General features: G+C 45.5%; 1 protein-coding gene across 2 annotated transcripts in view; it reads right to left on the bottom strand.

The window, feature by feature from the left end:
* GALNS (galactosamine (N-acetyl)-6-sulfatase) overlaps window positions 1–14,916 on the bottom strand; it is a 79,550-nt gene that overhangs the window by 44,054 nt on the left and 20,580 nt on the right. For both annotated transcript variants that reach the window (XM_063947522.1, XM_063947523.1), the window contains exons 2-6: window positions 10,986–11,109; window positions 10,207–10,281; window positions 8,302–8,404; window positions 5,784–5,927; window positions 4,056–4,122 (exon numbers count right to left, since the gene is read on the bottom strand). In XM_063947522.1, the coding sequence (XP_063803592.1) occupies window positions 4,056–4,122; window positions 5,784–5,927; window positions 8,302–8,404; window positions 10,207–10,281; window positions 10,986–11,109 (513 nt within the window). The remainder of the gene's footprint in view (window positions 1–4,055; window positions 4,123–5,783; window positions 5,928–8,301; window positions 8,405–10,206; window positions 10,282–10,985; window positions 11,110–14,916) is intronic.

Genomic DNA, 14,916 nt, shown 5'->3' with positions numbered 1-14,916 from the left:
GATACTCTTCAGACAATCTTCGATCCAGTAATACACTGAGAGCTGCTATCTGAACTTTAATAGGTCATATAGCCAACCCTTTTTTGAATCCATCGAGTAGGAACTGTAATACTTGAGGCGTGTCTGCCTCTCTGACATTGAATCTTGAATCCGAAGAAATAAAATCTCCCAAATCCTATAATAAACATTAGAGGAGACCTTCTTTCTCAGCTGCAACAGAAGATTAATAACTTGTTCAGACAGACACTTTCTCAGTAGTTCCCGTTCAATCTCCATGCCGTCAAGCAAAGCTGCAGCAGGCCTGGGTGAACTAGTAGCCCCTGGTGTACTACATCCACTGTTACTGGTAATATCCCGGGCTTTTCCACCGCCGTTTTTATTACTGAAGAAACCACACTCTCTTTGGCCAGTAGGGAAGGACTATTATGACTCGTAGTTTTTCCTCCCCGATTTTCTTCAGGATGCGAATGATAATTGGAAACAGTGGGAACACATACTCCAGTTTGAAGTTCCATTTGAAGTTCCATGCCAAGCAAACGGTGTCTACTCCTCCAGTTCCTGAAAGATGATAATCGGGAGAAAAAAAAAGAGAGGTAATTTTGCATTGAGATATGTAGCCATGAGATCCACCTGAGGTTCACCGAACCTCTCTACAATACTCTGAAATGCCATGTCACCCAACTCCCATTCGCCTGGTAACACTTCTTGTCTACTGAGAAAATCTGCCACCATATTTTCCTTTCCTGCCACATACAATGCTGACAGAGATTTGAGGTGGTCCTTCTACCCATTCCAGAACCTCTGATACCTTTTAGTAGCACTCTGGTCTTAGTACCACCCTGTGGTTTACATAAGCTACTACCACTACATTGTCCGAGAATATCTTCAGATGACTCCCCAGCAACTGACTTTAAAAGGTTTTCATCGCATTCCAGACTGCCTTCATCTCTCTGTGATTCAAAGAGAACCTCCTATCTTGACGACTCCATCGAGCTTGACAGTTTTGTTGTAACAAATATGGTCCCCGTCCTGTCACACTTACATCTGTTGTTAATACCACAGAGACATTTTTCTATTGATCAATTCTGGGTCTATCCACCAGGCCAGGGAATCTTTTAGTCTGATGTAGCTTTACACTGTAACCTAATGAGTCCCCTCTTCGACTGTACTTTAGTATGTCCCATTGTAATTCTCTTATTCTCCATCTTGCCCAATGTAATGTATCTATGGTGGAAGACATCATTCCCAGTAACCAGTAAACGCATTCCCATGTGCAATGTTTTTACCAAGTTGCAACTTTTTACCAAGGATGCGAGGTCTTGAATTTTCCTGCACCTTTTTTCTGACAGACCTATAACATATTGGTGAATATCCACTTGTACTCCAAAAAATTGGGTTTACTGTGTCGGTTCTGACTCTTCTTCCAATTTATTATCCAGCCGTGATACTGAAGGGCACGCATTGTCTTGTCCAGAGCTTCCTTTACTATTCCTCTTGATCCTCCACATTTCAATAGATCATCTAGGTATAACCAGATTGCTATACCATGTCCTCTTAAAAAAAAAAAGCTATGAGTGCCGCGAGAACATTTGTGGACGTTCTTGGGGATTTTGAGAGCCAAAAAGAAAGACAGGTGAACTGGAAATGGTTTCCCTGAAAAAAATCTGAGGTCTTTTCTGGATTGCTTGGATACTGTCACGATCCGGGTATCTGGACGCCATTTCTTACCCATCAGATGCCTCCTAAGGCTGGCTCAGCGCTCCAGGACCGGATCCCATCTGTTATCCTGATGTGTACATTCCTGTATCCTCTCCTGTCACTCTGGGACGCTGTCACAGTAAACGCCATATTACACCTGGCATGGCGTCTCCTGCGGCCTCCGCCGCCGTCCCTGAACTTCTGCATGCAGAGTGTCTGAGTGGCGATTACGTCAGCCGCGGCCTCCGCTGTGTCCGCGTGGTTGGATGTGCATCTGTCAGCCTGGCGCCTCCTGTCTCCGGTGGCCGGCGCCGCCATTACTGTTTTCATTACCACATGGATTACAAACCAAACTTCCCTCCAAGTGTCTGCATGGGCGCAGCCATCTTGGATTCTGTCAGCTGATCATTTCCACCAATCTGTTCTCAGTATTGATAATCTGCATAATTGCCTAGCCAATCCCTTCCTTGCTGCAGGTATAAATACACTGTGCCTGAGCAAGGAAGGCGTCAGTGCTTTGGTTGTCAAACCTAGTTCCTGTTTGTCTCTCTCCTGTGATTGTCTTCCAGGTTCCAGCTCCTGTCTCAAGACTTCCACCATAGAGACCCGCACCAGCATTCCACCTGCGGTGTAGCCTGACTCTCCAATCCATTGTGGATTCATCTGTTTCCAGCTACAACATTACCTGCTTCCAGCTCAGCTTCCAGCAGAGTACAGCTTCCCTTAAAGGGCCGGTGTCCTTTCTACACTTTACCACTCTCCACCGGTATTATTATTTCTCCGCTCTCAAGTTCTACATTTCAGTTCATATTTCATCGCTCCCAAGTTCATTTATTATTTAACTGGTTCCAGCCAGTATCCACTCCGTGCTAACAACAGTCTGGTTCCAGCCAGTATCCACAGCAGCTGTTTTATCTTCAGCAACCCAGCTTTTCCTGGAACACCAGCTGGCACAATCCTGGGTTATCTCCATTGCTACAGTCGGGCCTGGTAAGGACTTTCCATCTAGAAGATCATAAGAACTATCTCACACTACCAGTGCCCTGTGGCTCCTGCCATCCTGTAGTACCCAGGAACTGTATTTATTCTTTGCTGACTTTTACGTTTTCTTTTACTGCTGCTGTGTTGCGGAGTTGTCATAATAAACATCATTGACTTTTATCCAAGTTGTCGTGGTCACGCCTTCGGGCAGTTATTATTCATGTTACTTACATGTCCAGGGGTCTGATACAACCTCCCAGGTTCCGGTACATCTCAGCCCCTACAACTGAGGCTGCCTCCCGTCAGCTCAGGCCCTCAGTTGTGACAGATACTGGAATGTGGAAGTAAGCATCTTTGAGATCTACTGACACCATAAAATCCTTTCTTTCTTTACACCCAACAGAATGGACTTCAGGGTCTCCATATGGAATCTCTTTACTCTCACTAATCTGTTGACCTGTCTGAGATCTAGAATAGTTCTGAATCCCACCATTATTTTCTTCACCAAGAATATTCGGGAGTAGAAGCCCTTCTTTATCTGTGATGAAGGGACAAGTTCCACAGCTCTTAACACTATTAGATCATTTAAACTGTATTCTAAAGCTCTTATTTCCAACGTTGCAGTAGGGCAGGTCTGATAGCAGAAAACGGTCACAACCTGGAACCACTGTGAACTCTACCTGATACCCTTGGGATATCATGTCCAATACCCATCTGTCTTGAACCGACTCCTGCCAATGATCGACAAATTCCCAAAGTCTGCCCCCGACTGGCACAGTTGATGACATCCTGTAATAGTCATTGTCTTCTACTACTACTTCTACAGGGTTGACGAAAGGACCGTCTAGTTGTCCCTGAAGAATATCTGCCTCCGTAAGGGCAACCCGGTCTATAGCTCCTCGCTTCTCTAAACTGCTGTTTAGGAGATGGAATCGGAAATTTGTTCCTCCTGTCCTGAGGTAATCTTGCAGACAAACCTCCTGTCATCTTTTGTATAATGGCTTCCAGCTTGTTACCAAATAACAGGGAACCTTCATATGGGAGAGAGACAAGCCTATTTTTGGAATGCATATCTGCTGCCCACGAACTGAGCCATAAGGCCTTTCTTGCCATCACTCCTGCCGCCATAGACTTTGCTGCAAAATCTAAGCTGTCTAGAGAAGCTTCACATAAATATTCAGTGTGACAGTATACATAAAGCCGTATGGATAGTGGCATTAGCATAAAGGTGGTAAATATAGCTGCCACAGCCGTTTGCGTCTGACTCAGGATCGGCAACACAATAGTTATACTTGCGCCTTACAGTACACTTATTTTGTTTTTTGCTATATGAATCACACAAAGTCCCTTTAGTGGAAAACAGAAAGCAGCGGTACCTGTAAATATATCTGAGTTAGATTTGACTCTCCAGTCTTTTGATTGATGCTTATTTCTTCATAATATCTGCAGAGAATATGACACAATAGTACTAAGAGTCACAATGCCAAAATATATAAATCAATAAACAGGTGCCTAAATGGATTACATTTACAATTATTTTTTTAATGGGAGGGACTTAAGGTTTAGAACACCTCTTAGAACTAATGAAAAGGGAATGGGCCTGCAGAGCTGGACTCCCCAGCAACTGAGACCATATAAAGGAGGTGTCCAATACTGAGCTAATAATCGCACATTCCAACTTTTGATCAGGTGAGAGAAAAATAGTGCAGAGTGGTTATGACCACAGTATAATGGACAGGCAATTATAAAATATTTCACGCTCAGGCAATGTGCAGACCAATACTGAGGTTTATGCTGGGTACAAACTATCAGCTAATTCTGCCAATACAATGAATGTCCTGATACAACAGAGCGATTACCGGATCAGTCTGCACCTGTACACACTGAACAATTTCTACCTCAGAGTATACTTCCTTTGTATGTCTTCAACGGGATTGGGAGGTCAGAAGTGGGATAGAGTGCGCAGTATACCAGATCCTGACCTCCCGATCTAACTGTTGCAGCAGCATTTTAAGACGTTTATCCGCTAAGGCTCCTTCATACACACTATCCAAATTATCAGCTGATCGGCCTCATAAATTGGAGAGTCTGTACCCGACTTTACTCTTAGGCTGGGTACACACTAGGACGACCGGCATTTGGGCCGATGCTCGGGTGATTTCCCTTCACCCCGCCAGACTGCCGTTACGCACCAAGCAATGTAACGAATGACGACCGACATCTCGTTCCTTCCTTCATTACACTGCACCGCGTAACACACAATATCGTCTGGTTGGCCATGCAGCACAGACAATTGGAAAAGGTCACATGCAATCTGCGGGAGCACGCAATTATGGGTACACATTACACAATCAACACGATTTGCCGTTCCGATATGGCAAATCGTGTGTGTACCCAGTCATAATCTTCCAATATAGATCAGAGAGTATGAGAGTCTTAACTTATGGACAGACACTTAGTCTATCTGATGAAGAGGGAAAACCTTTGAAACGCGTTATAGTTGTTGCGACTGTGTGACCAGAAAGGAGATCCGAGAAGCCGGGAACATCTGAAACCTCTGCCATGATTACATCCAGTCCATATCTGCAGCCGGACTGGCCGGAGCGTCTTTCTTTGTGTGGTTTATGGATCTCTCTGCGTGATTCAGTGTTTTAATTGTATATTAAACCTTTTTTGGGATATCGTGGAATTATCTGGACCTTCATTGAAAGATACCTTTATGGGAACGCGAGAGCGGATATAAATGTAAGTGTGCAGCATTTCCGGTGACGGGCTGGTTGCATTGATTTCATTTGGGTGTTTAAAGAAACCTTTCAGTGCCTACGGGTGAGAACCCGAATGTAAGTGTCTGTCCATAAGTTACAACCCGAATACCTGGGATCACGGGATAGAAATATGATCGTTTGAGAACTCCCAAGCACAGAACAAACACTGCAGAACATGGACTGCAAGGTTTATTAACATTGCTGCATTAGAAGTCAAAATACCCAAATACTTTAAGTAGCGTCTGTTGAACCCAAAAGTTAAAAATAATAAAATATGCTTGTGAAAAAAGTTTTATTTTCATTGTTTCATTTGTATTAGGGAGTGGGAGGAGAAATTACCTGCCAATCATGTCCCAGTCTTTGTATACCGGTATATTTGGCCGTACTTTGTTATTGTAGGGCCCAAAATGACAGTTAGGAGATCCAAACCATTCATCAAAGCCATGCTTGAGGGGATGATATCTGGGTCTGTGCCCCAAGTGCCTGCAAGAGAGTACAACCAGAAAGGGGCAGTAAGACTTTGCAGATCAGAATTTAGGGGGTCATTCCGGCCCGTTCGCATGCAGCGGTTCTTCGCTGCGGTGCGAACGGGTCGGATCTGCGCATGCGTGGTGCCCGCAATGCGCACTCGCGTCATTGCCCAGCAACAGCCGTCGCCGGGCAATGACAAGAAGAGAGAAGAAAGTAAATGCTAGCGCAAGAAGATTGACAGCGGGGAGGCGTTCCGGGGCGAATACTCACCATTTTCCGTGCGTGGAGATCCAAACGCAGGTGTGTACAGGAGGATGGATGTCTGATGTCAATCCTGGGACCTTCGTCGCTGGATCCGTCGCACGGGGTAAGTAAGTCTGACCCTGGTCTTGTTTTGCAGGAAACTTTTTTAGCATAGCAGGGCTACACAAGCGATCGCAGCCCTGCTATGCTAAAATATACTCCCCCATAGGCGGCGTCTAGTTGATCGCAAGAGCAGCAAAAAGTTGCTACGTGCGATCAACTCGGAATGAGGACCTTTACTAAGTTCTTCATATAGCGCTTCACATATTACGTAGCACTTTGCAGAGACTATCTAATCATTCACATCAGTCCCTACAATCTATATTCCAAACCACAATGCCAAGGTCAAATTTATTGTCATAATTCAATTCATTTGCCAGTACTGTATGTTTCTGGCTTGTGGGAGAAAGCCTATAGAAACACGGGGATAACATACAAATTTGTATCCGGTCGAAAGGTTGTTAGTAACCATGTCAACATCAGAACGACGGCATGGTTCAAAATGTGAAGTGGCAACAGTTTCAGTATGCCAATAGCTAGAGTTAGGCACCGCCAGGAGGGTTGGTGCTATGCTGGGTACATACTTGCCAATATATAGGCTGTTCAATTGAATAGCAGATATACCGTGGGCTTGTCGACGGTGTTTACCAGCGAGATGTCTGTGAACTACGTTGTTCACAGACATTTCATGTCGGCCCTGCGGCACAACCGGTGGCCTATAGAACTGCAGATGTGTCGGCACATTGTGCTGTGTTTACGGCGTACACTTTCTGCAGGGGCAACGTTACAGCTGGACTGTTAAATGCAAATGCCCGCCCAGTTGCATGACACAGACCGACACATCGAGCATCCCATTGGTAAGTGTATACACTTACCTTTATCGGCCGGCATAGCGGTGGGTCCTATATCTGCAGGTATGTGTACCCAGCCTTAGGCTGCAGGGCAGAGGTTAGGGACAGACTGCATGTCAACAATTTGACTCGAGGACTGTCAGACAATAACACCATAACCATTCAATTTTTACACAGATCAGGCCTTGGTGGGAACTGGACTCAAAATGTCAGTATTGTGAGGCAGTAATGCTAATCACTACGCCAACCGTGCTACTCTAACTTTTGAGCAATGGCCCTCATTCCGAGTTGTTCGCTCGCTAGCTGCTTTTAGCAGCATTGCAAACGCTAGGCCGCCGCCCCCTGGGAGTGTATCTTAGCTTAGCAGAATTGCTAACGAAAGGTTAGCAATTCTGCTATTAAATATTTCCCTGCAGTTTCTGAGTAGCTCCAGACCTACTCCTAGATTGCGATCACTGCAGACTGTTTGGTTCCTGGTTTGACGTCACAAACACGCCCTGCGTTCGGCCAGCCACTCCCCCGTTTCCCCAGCCACTCCTGCGTTTTTGGCTGGCACGCCTGCGTTTTTTGTCACACTCCCGGAAAACGCTCAGTTACCACCCAGAAACACCCACTTCCTGTCAATCACTCACCGATCAGCAGAGCGACTGAAAAGCGTCGCACAGCCCTGTGTAAAATTGCATAGTTTTGTGTGAAAGCATTTGCGCGTGCGCACTGCGGACCATACACATGCGCAGAATTGCTGTTTTTTAGCCTGATCGCAATTCTGCTAAAAATGTCAGCGAGCGAACAACTCGGAATGACCCCCAATGTGCAGATATGCTATGAGCAGTCTGCAGCATGTCTGATATACAAACAAACATAGACTTTTTTAAAAAGTCCACAGTTCCCTCCACTATAGCAATGCAAAGCTTTATACAGTGTAAGCAATTCTCCATATCCACACATGTATATAGTAGTAGGTAACATTTACCCTTAGCTTACTTAGTAATTTCAGGGGAAATGTATGAAACCTTCTAAAGAGTGGACAAGTGGAGAAATTGCCCATGGCACCCAATCAGCTTCTATCACTCTACAAATTGTTGGTTGCTATGGGAAATGTCTATACTTGTCCACTTCTATATGGTTTAGCAGGTTTGATGCATTTCCACGTAGGCCTCAAGTAATGTTCATAACCATTCAAATCTACCTCCTTGTAGCCTGAAACCATCAACCTTCTACAGAGGTCTTACCATTTGCCAATGATTTTATTGACGTATCCAGCCTTCTTCAGCAGCTCAGGAAGCAGCACCTCAGAATCAGGGATTCCACCCACTATCTCTTGTGGGGTGTACGCTGTACAAAGAGAGTCAGACTTATTATCTACCTATTATATTCTCAAGAAAGCCGGATACAGAGGAATCAGTCATTTTTGTTATTTAAATGTCAGGTTCATAAACATTAGACTGACACCATGAATTATGACACTTTAAAATTAATAGTTAAGACGGTACAAAAGACCGTGCAATGAAGATTACACCGTCATGCAACTTTATTGTATCAGGTTGCACATCATCTTTTGCAGATTTCACTAAATATAGTTTTTTTTTTTTCTTTATGGCTTTTTTATGTAATTTTTAACAAAATATCACATTATAGTACCAGATTAGTATTGCCATTGTCTTTAAGTACAGCCCAAATAATCCTTACACACTGTAAACAATGTGCATTGTCCCATAGAGCACTTTAACATTATATAAGAGGACAAAATAAAAACAAAAACAGCCCTACTTGGATGTAAGTTAATGGAATTTAATAATAACAGGAGAAGAAGTGGTAGCATGGGGCGGGACGTAGTCAATTTACCACTTGTCGGGATCCCAACGGTCAGGATCCCGACACCAGCTGAAATACCAGCGGTCGGGGTCCCGACCACTGGCTGGTTACCCCTCTTGGGTGGTGGTCCACGCCACCACCAGGAGGGGAAGAGAACCTTGTGACTGGGCCTGAAGCGTGGCAAGCACAGCTAACCCGCGAGGGGACACGCTGCGCTCGCTGCCGGGATCCCGGCGTCGGTCTCCTGACCGCCGGGATCTCGTACTGATCCCCATGGAGCTCCCTCTAGTGCCTAACCTCTATCCCCAACATTCTCACCCTAACCGGCATACTTATGATCAGGATGCCGGCAGTCGGGATTCCGGCACCTGGCACTGTGGTCAATTTCGGTATCCCGACGTTGGTCTTCTAGCCAGTGTTGGAATTACGGCATCTGTATTCAAACTGCTGCATCCTGAACGCCGGTATGAAAACCAGGTCCCTCCCCTTCAACCCTGTGTATTCTTGTATGTATGTATATACCTAACAGAGTACTTTATGCTGTGGCTATATAACAAAAAATTAAGAAATCAAGTATATATACACATGTGGTGGAAAAAGGCAGTCTGGGGAGCATATCATTATATTTAATATAGACTGATAGGGGTGCTTTATAGGTTCATAAATTAAAGTTGTCTGAAGGTGGGAGGCCCTGTTAAATAGGAAGTGTGGAAATGTAATACAATGCCATAACTTGTAACACCCATGGGAACAGACAGCAGTAAATATGAGTCAGCAAAACAAAATCACTAACAACAATAATTAATAAATAGAATATCCTCTACGTCTCTGAGGTGGCCAGGTCTATCCGCCACTTCTGGATTCAGGAGCATCCCACATTTATTGCGCCTCTTCCTTACTAAACTTTACTATGTGCTCTGTATGGACTGGGTGCAGGCCTTGCTACATAAAGAATCTCATGTGAAGCTCTTTTTTTACGGAACGCTTTATAGAGCCGACTCGTCCCACTTGCACCCTGGAACCCCCTTAGACAGTCCTATGTACATCCGTTATATTATACAGCTTATATTCTTACTGAGCTAACGTCTCTCTTACACAATATTTGTTGTTTTGTTTGGATGCACTTTATTTCTTTTGTAGTGTTCAAAGTGTTTGCTCTTTTTTTTTCCCCTCAACATGAAAATTTGTATTCAGAGTTCTCCATCGCCACACATACACACTACCAGGAGGGAAATCATTATATACCACCTCAGCATTACAAGTTTCAAAATAAAAAACTGCCTCAATAAGAACCCAAAGTGAGCAGTAGAAGTTCCCCTTACCATTCCTGGCGTGGCTGTTTGTCGTGTAAAATCCGTTCCGTATGGGAAGACGTCCAGTTAGTAAGGCTGCTCTTGCTATACAATACAAAGAATAGTCATACTGTTACTGGAGGGGATCCACACATGGTTTAATTAAAATGACAAACTGCATGGAACTGCTAAACCGTCTACAAATAGAAAGTGGGGCTCATAGCAACCAATAAGAATCTAGCTATCATTTCTCTACTGCATCCTAGAAAATGATAGACAAAATATGATTGGTTGCTATGGGCAACACCACTTTATTTGTAGAAGCTTTAATAAATCTATGCCTAAGTCTTTATTCTACGGAGGGGTAATTCCAAGTTGATCGCAGCAGGAAATTTTTTAGCAGTTGGGCAAAACCATGTGCACTGCATGGGGGGCAGATATAACATGTGCAGAGAGAGTTAGATTTGGGTGGGGTGTGTTCAAACTGAAATCTAAATTGCAGTGTAAAAATAAAGCAGCCAGTATTTACCCTGCACAGAAACAAAATAACCCACCCAAATCTAACTCTCTCTGCAAATGTTATATCTGCCCCCCTGCAGTGTACATGGTTTTGCCCAATTGCTGCGATCAACTCAGAATTACCCCCTATGTCTCTATATGTGTGCCCTGTTCACACTGCTACTTGTCTTCATTGATAGTCTATGGATTGCATGGTACACACTTTAATGGTACATACTATATAAAACATCTAGAAAATATAAAACAAAATGTTAGTTTTAATCTGAAGCGTTTATAGTAAACATACTTACATGGAGAACATAGAGGATTTGCTGTGTAAAAATCTGGAAACAGGATTCCCTCCAAGGCCATCTGATCCAAATTAGGGGTCTCTTTGGAGGGTTCACCAAACACACCGAGATCTCCCCATCCCATCTATACCAAAAGTGCAAAATGTCAGTGTCATTTAAACAGCTTTGTTGACAAATATTTTTGCCAATCATGCAGTTTAAAGGTATAAATATAAAAATTATATTGGCAGAAATTTGTGATAAATTATTATAGTCACATCCTCCAGGGTGTACAGCAGGAGGGGGGAAAAGAATAGTGTTCTGAACATGCTCTCCTAGGGAAGGCACACTATGAAGCAAAGCAAAGTAAAGTAAAACAAAGGAATAGTTAACTTAAAAAAATAAGAATTTACTTACCGATAATTCTATTTCTCGTAGTCCGTAGTGGATGCTGGGAACTCCGTAAGGACCATGGGGAATAGCGGCTCCGCAGGAGACTGGGCACAAAAGTAAAGCTTTAGGACTACCTGGTGTGCACTGGCTCCTCCCCCTATGACCCTCCTCCAAGCCTCAGTTAGGATACTGTGCCCGGACGAGCGTACACAATAAGGAAGGATTTTGAATCCCGGGTAAGACTCATACCAGCCACACCAATCACACCGTACAACCTGTGATCTGAACCCAGTTAACAGCATGATAACAGAGGAGCCTCTGAAAAGATGGCTCACAACAATAATAACCCGATTTTTGTAACAATAACTATGTACAAGTATTGCAGACAATCCGCACTTGGGATGGGCGCCCAGCATCCACTACGGACTACGAGAAATAGAATTATCGGTAAGTAAATTCTTATTTTCTCTGACGTCCTAGTGGATGCTGGGGGGATTATACCAAAGCTCCCAAACGGGCGGGAGAGTGCGGATGACTCTGCAGCACCGAATGAGAGAACTCCAGGTCCTCCTCAGCCAGGGTATCAAATTTGTAGAATTTAGCAAACGTGTTTGCCCCTGACCAAGTAGCTGCTCGGCAAAGTTGTAAAGCCGAGACCCCTCGGGCAGCCGCCCAAGATGAGCCCACCTTCCTTGTGGAATGGGCTTTTACAGATTTTGGCTGTGGCAGGCCTGCCACAGAATGTGTAAGCTGAATTGTACTACAAATCCAACGAGCAATAGTCTGCTTAGAAGCAGGAGCACCCAGCTTGTTGGGTGCATACAGGATAAACAGCGAGTCAGATTTTCTGACTCCAGCCATCCTGGAAACATATATTTTCAGGGCCCTGACTACGTCCAGTAACTTGGAGTCCTCCAAGTCCCTGGTAGCCGCAGGTACCACAATAGGCTGGTTCAAGTGAAACGCTGAAACCACCTTAGGGAGAAATTGAGGACGAGTCCTCAATTCTGCCCTGTCTGTATGAAAAATTAGGTAAGGGCTTTTATAGGATAAAGCCGCCAATTCTGAGACACGCCTGGCTGAAGCCAGGGCCAACAGCATCACCACTTTCCATGTGAGATATTTTAAGTCCACAGTGGTGAGTGGTTCAAACCAATGTGATTTTAGGAACCCCAAAACTACATTGAGATCCCAAGGTGCCACTGGAGGCACAAAAGGAGGCTGTATATGCAGTACCCCCTTGACAAACGTCTGAACTTCAGGAACTGAAGCCAGTTCTTTCTGGAAGAAAATCGACAGGGCCGAAATTTGAACCTTAATGGACCCTAATTTTAGGCCCATAGACAGTCCTGTTTGCAGGAAATGCAGGAAACGACCCAGTTGAAATTCCTCTGTAGGGGCCTTCCTGGCCTCGCACCACGCAACATATTTATGCCAAATACGGTGATAATGCTGTACGGTTACATCCTTCCTGGCTTTGATCAGGGTAGGGATGACTTCATCCGGAATGCCTTTTTCCTTCAGGATCCGGCGTTCAACCGCCATGCCGTCAAACGCAGCCGCGGTAAGTCTTGGAACAGACAGGGTCCCTGCTGGAGCAGGTCCTTTCTTAGAGGTAGAGGCCACGGGTCCTCTGTGAGCATCTCTTGAAGTTCCGGGTACCAAGTCCTTCTTGGCCAATCCGGAGCCACGAGTATAGTCCTTACTCCTCTCCTTCTTATGATTCTCAGTACCTTGGGTATGAGAGGCAGAGGAGGGAACACATACACTGACTGGTACACCCACGGTGTTACCAGAGCGTCCACAGCTATTGCCTGAGGGTCCCTTGACCTGGCGCAATACCTGTCTAGTTTTTTGTTGAGGCGGGACGCCATCATGTCCACCTTTGGTTTTTCCCAACGGTTCACAATCATGTGGAAGACTTCTGGGTGAAGTCCCCACTCTCCCGGGTGGAGGTCGTGTCTGCTGAGGAAGTCTGCTTCCCAGTTGTCCACTCCCGGAATGAACACTGCTGACAGTGCTATCACATGATTTTCCGCCCAGCGAAGAATCCTTGCAACTTCTGCCATTGCCCTCCTGCTTCTTGTGCCGCCCTGTCTGTTTACGTGGGCGACTGCCGTGATGTTGTCTGACTGGATCAGCACCGACTGACCTTGAAGCAGAGGTCTTGCTAGGCTTAGAGCACTGTAGATGGCCCTTAGCTCCAGGATATTTATGTGAAGTGATGTCTCCAGGCTTGACCACAAGCCCTGGAAATTTCTTCCCTGTGTGACTGCTCCCCAGCCTCTCAGGCTGGCATCCGTGGTCACCAGGACCCAGTCCTGAATGCCGAATCTGCGGCCCTCTAGAAGATGAGCACTCTGCAACCACCACAGGAGAGACACCCTTGTCCTTGGTGACAAGATTATCCGCTGATGCATCTGAAGATGCGACCCGGACCATTTGTCTAGCAGATCCCACTGGAAGGTTCTTGCGTGGAATCTGCCGAATGGGATTGCTTCGTAGGAAGCCACCATCTTTCCCAGGACCCTTGTGCATTGATGCACTGAGACTTGGCCTGGTTTTAGGAGATTTCTGACTAGCTCGGATAACTCCCTGGCTTTCTCCTCCGGGAGAAACACCTTTTTCTGGACTGTGTCCAGGATCATCCCTAGGAATAGAAGTCGTGTCGTCGGGATCAGCTGCGATTTTGGAATATTGAGAATCCAACCGTGCTGGCGCAGCACTATCTGAGATAGTGCTACTCCGACTTCCAACTGTTCCCTGGATCTTGCCCTTATCAGGAGATCGTCCAAGTAAGGGATAACTAAAACTCCCTTCCTTCGAAGGAGTATCATCATTTCGGCCATTACCTTGGTAAAGACCCGGGGTGCCGTGGACAATCCAAACGGCAGCGTCTGAAACTGATAGTGACAGTTCTGTACCACAAACCTGAGGTACCCTTGGTGAGAAGGGTAAATTGGGACATGTAGGTAAGCATCTTTGATGTCCAGAGACACCATATAGTCCCCTTCTTCCAGGTTTGCAATCACTGCTCTGAGTGACTCCATCTTGAATTTGAACCTTGGTATGTAAGTGTTCAAGGATTTTAGGTTTAAAATTGGTCTCACCGAGCCGTCCGGCTTCGGTACCACAAATAGTGTGGAATAGTACCCCTTTCCCTGTTGTAGGAGGGGTACCTTGATTATCACCTGCTGGGAATATAGCTTGTGAATGGCTTCCAATACTGCCTCCCTGTCTGAGGGAGACGTCGGTAAAGCAGACTTTAGAAAACGGCGAAGGGGAGACGTCTCGAATTCTAATTTGTACCCCTGAGATACCACCTGAAGGATCCAGGGGTCCACTTGCGAGTGGGCCCACTGCGCACTGAACTTCTTGAGACGGGCCCCCACCGTGCCTGAGTCCGCTTGTAAAGCCCCAGCGTCATGCTGAGGACTTTGCGGAGGCGGGAGAGGGCTTTTGTTCCTGGGAACTGGCTGTTTGTTGCAGCCTTTTTCCTCTCCCTCTGCCACGGGGCAGAAATGAGGCGCCTTTTGCCCGCTTGCCCTTATGGGGCCGA

Source organism: Pseudophryne corroboree, chromosome 12 (genome assembly GCF_028390025.1).
Source record: "Pseudophryne corroboree isolate aPseCor3 chromosome 12, aPseCor3.hap2, whole genome shotgun sequence".
Taxonomy (NCBI): domain Eukaryota; kingdom Metazoa; phylum Chordata; class Amphibia; order Anura; family Myobatrachidae; genus Pseudophryne; species Pseudophryne corroboree.
This window is presented reverse-complemented; position numbering and strand designations above follow the sequence as displayed.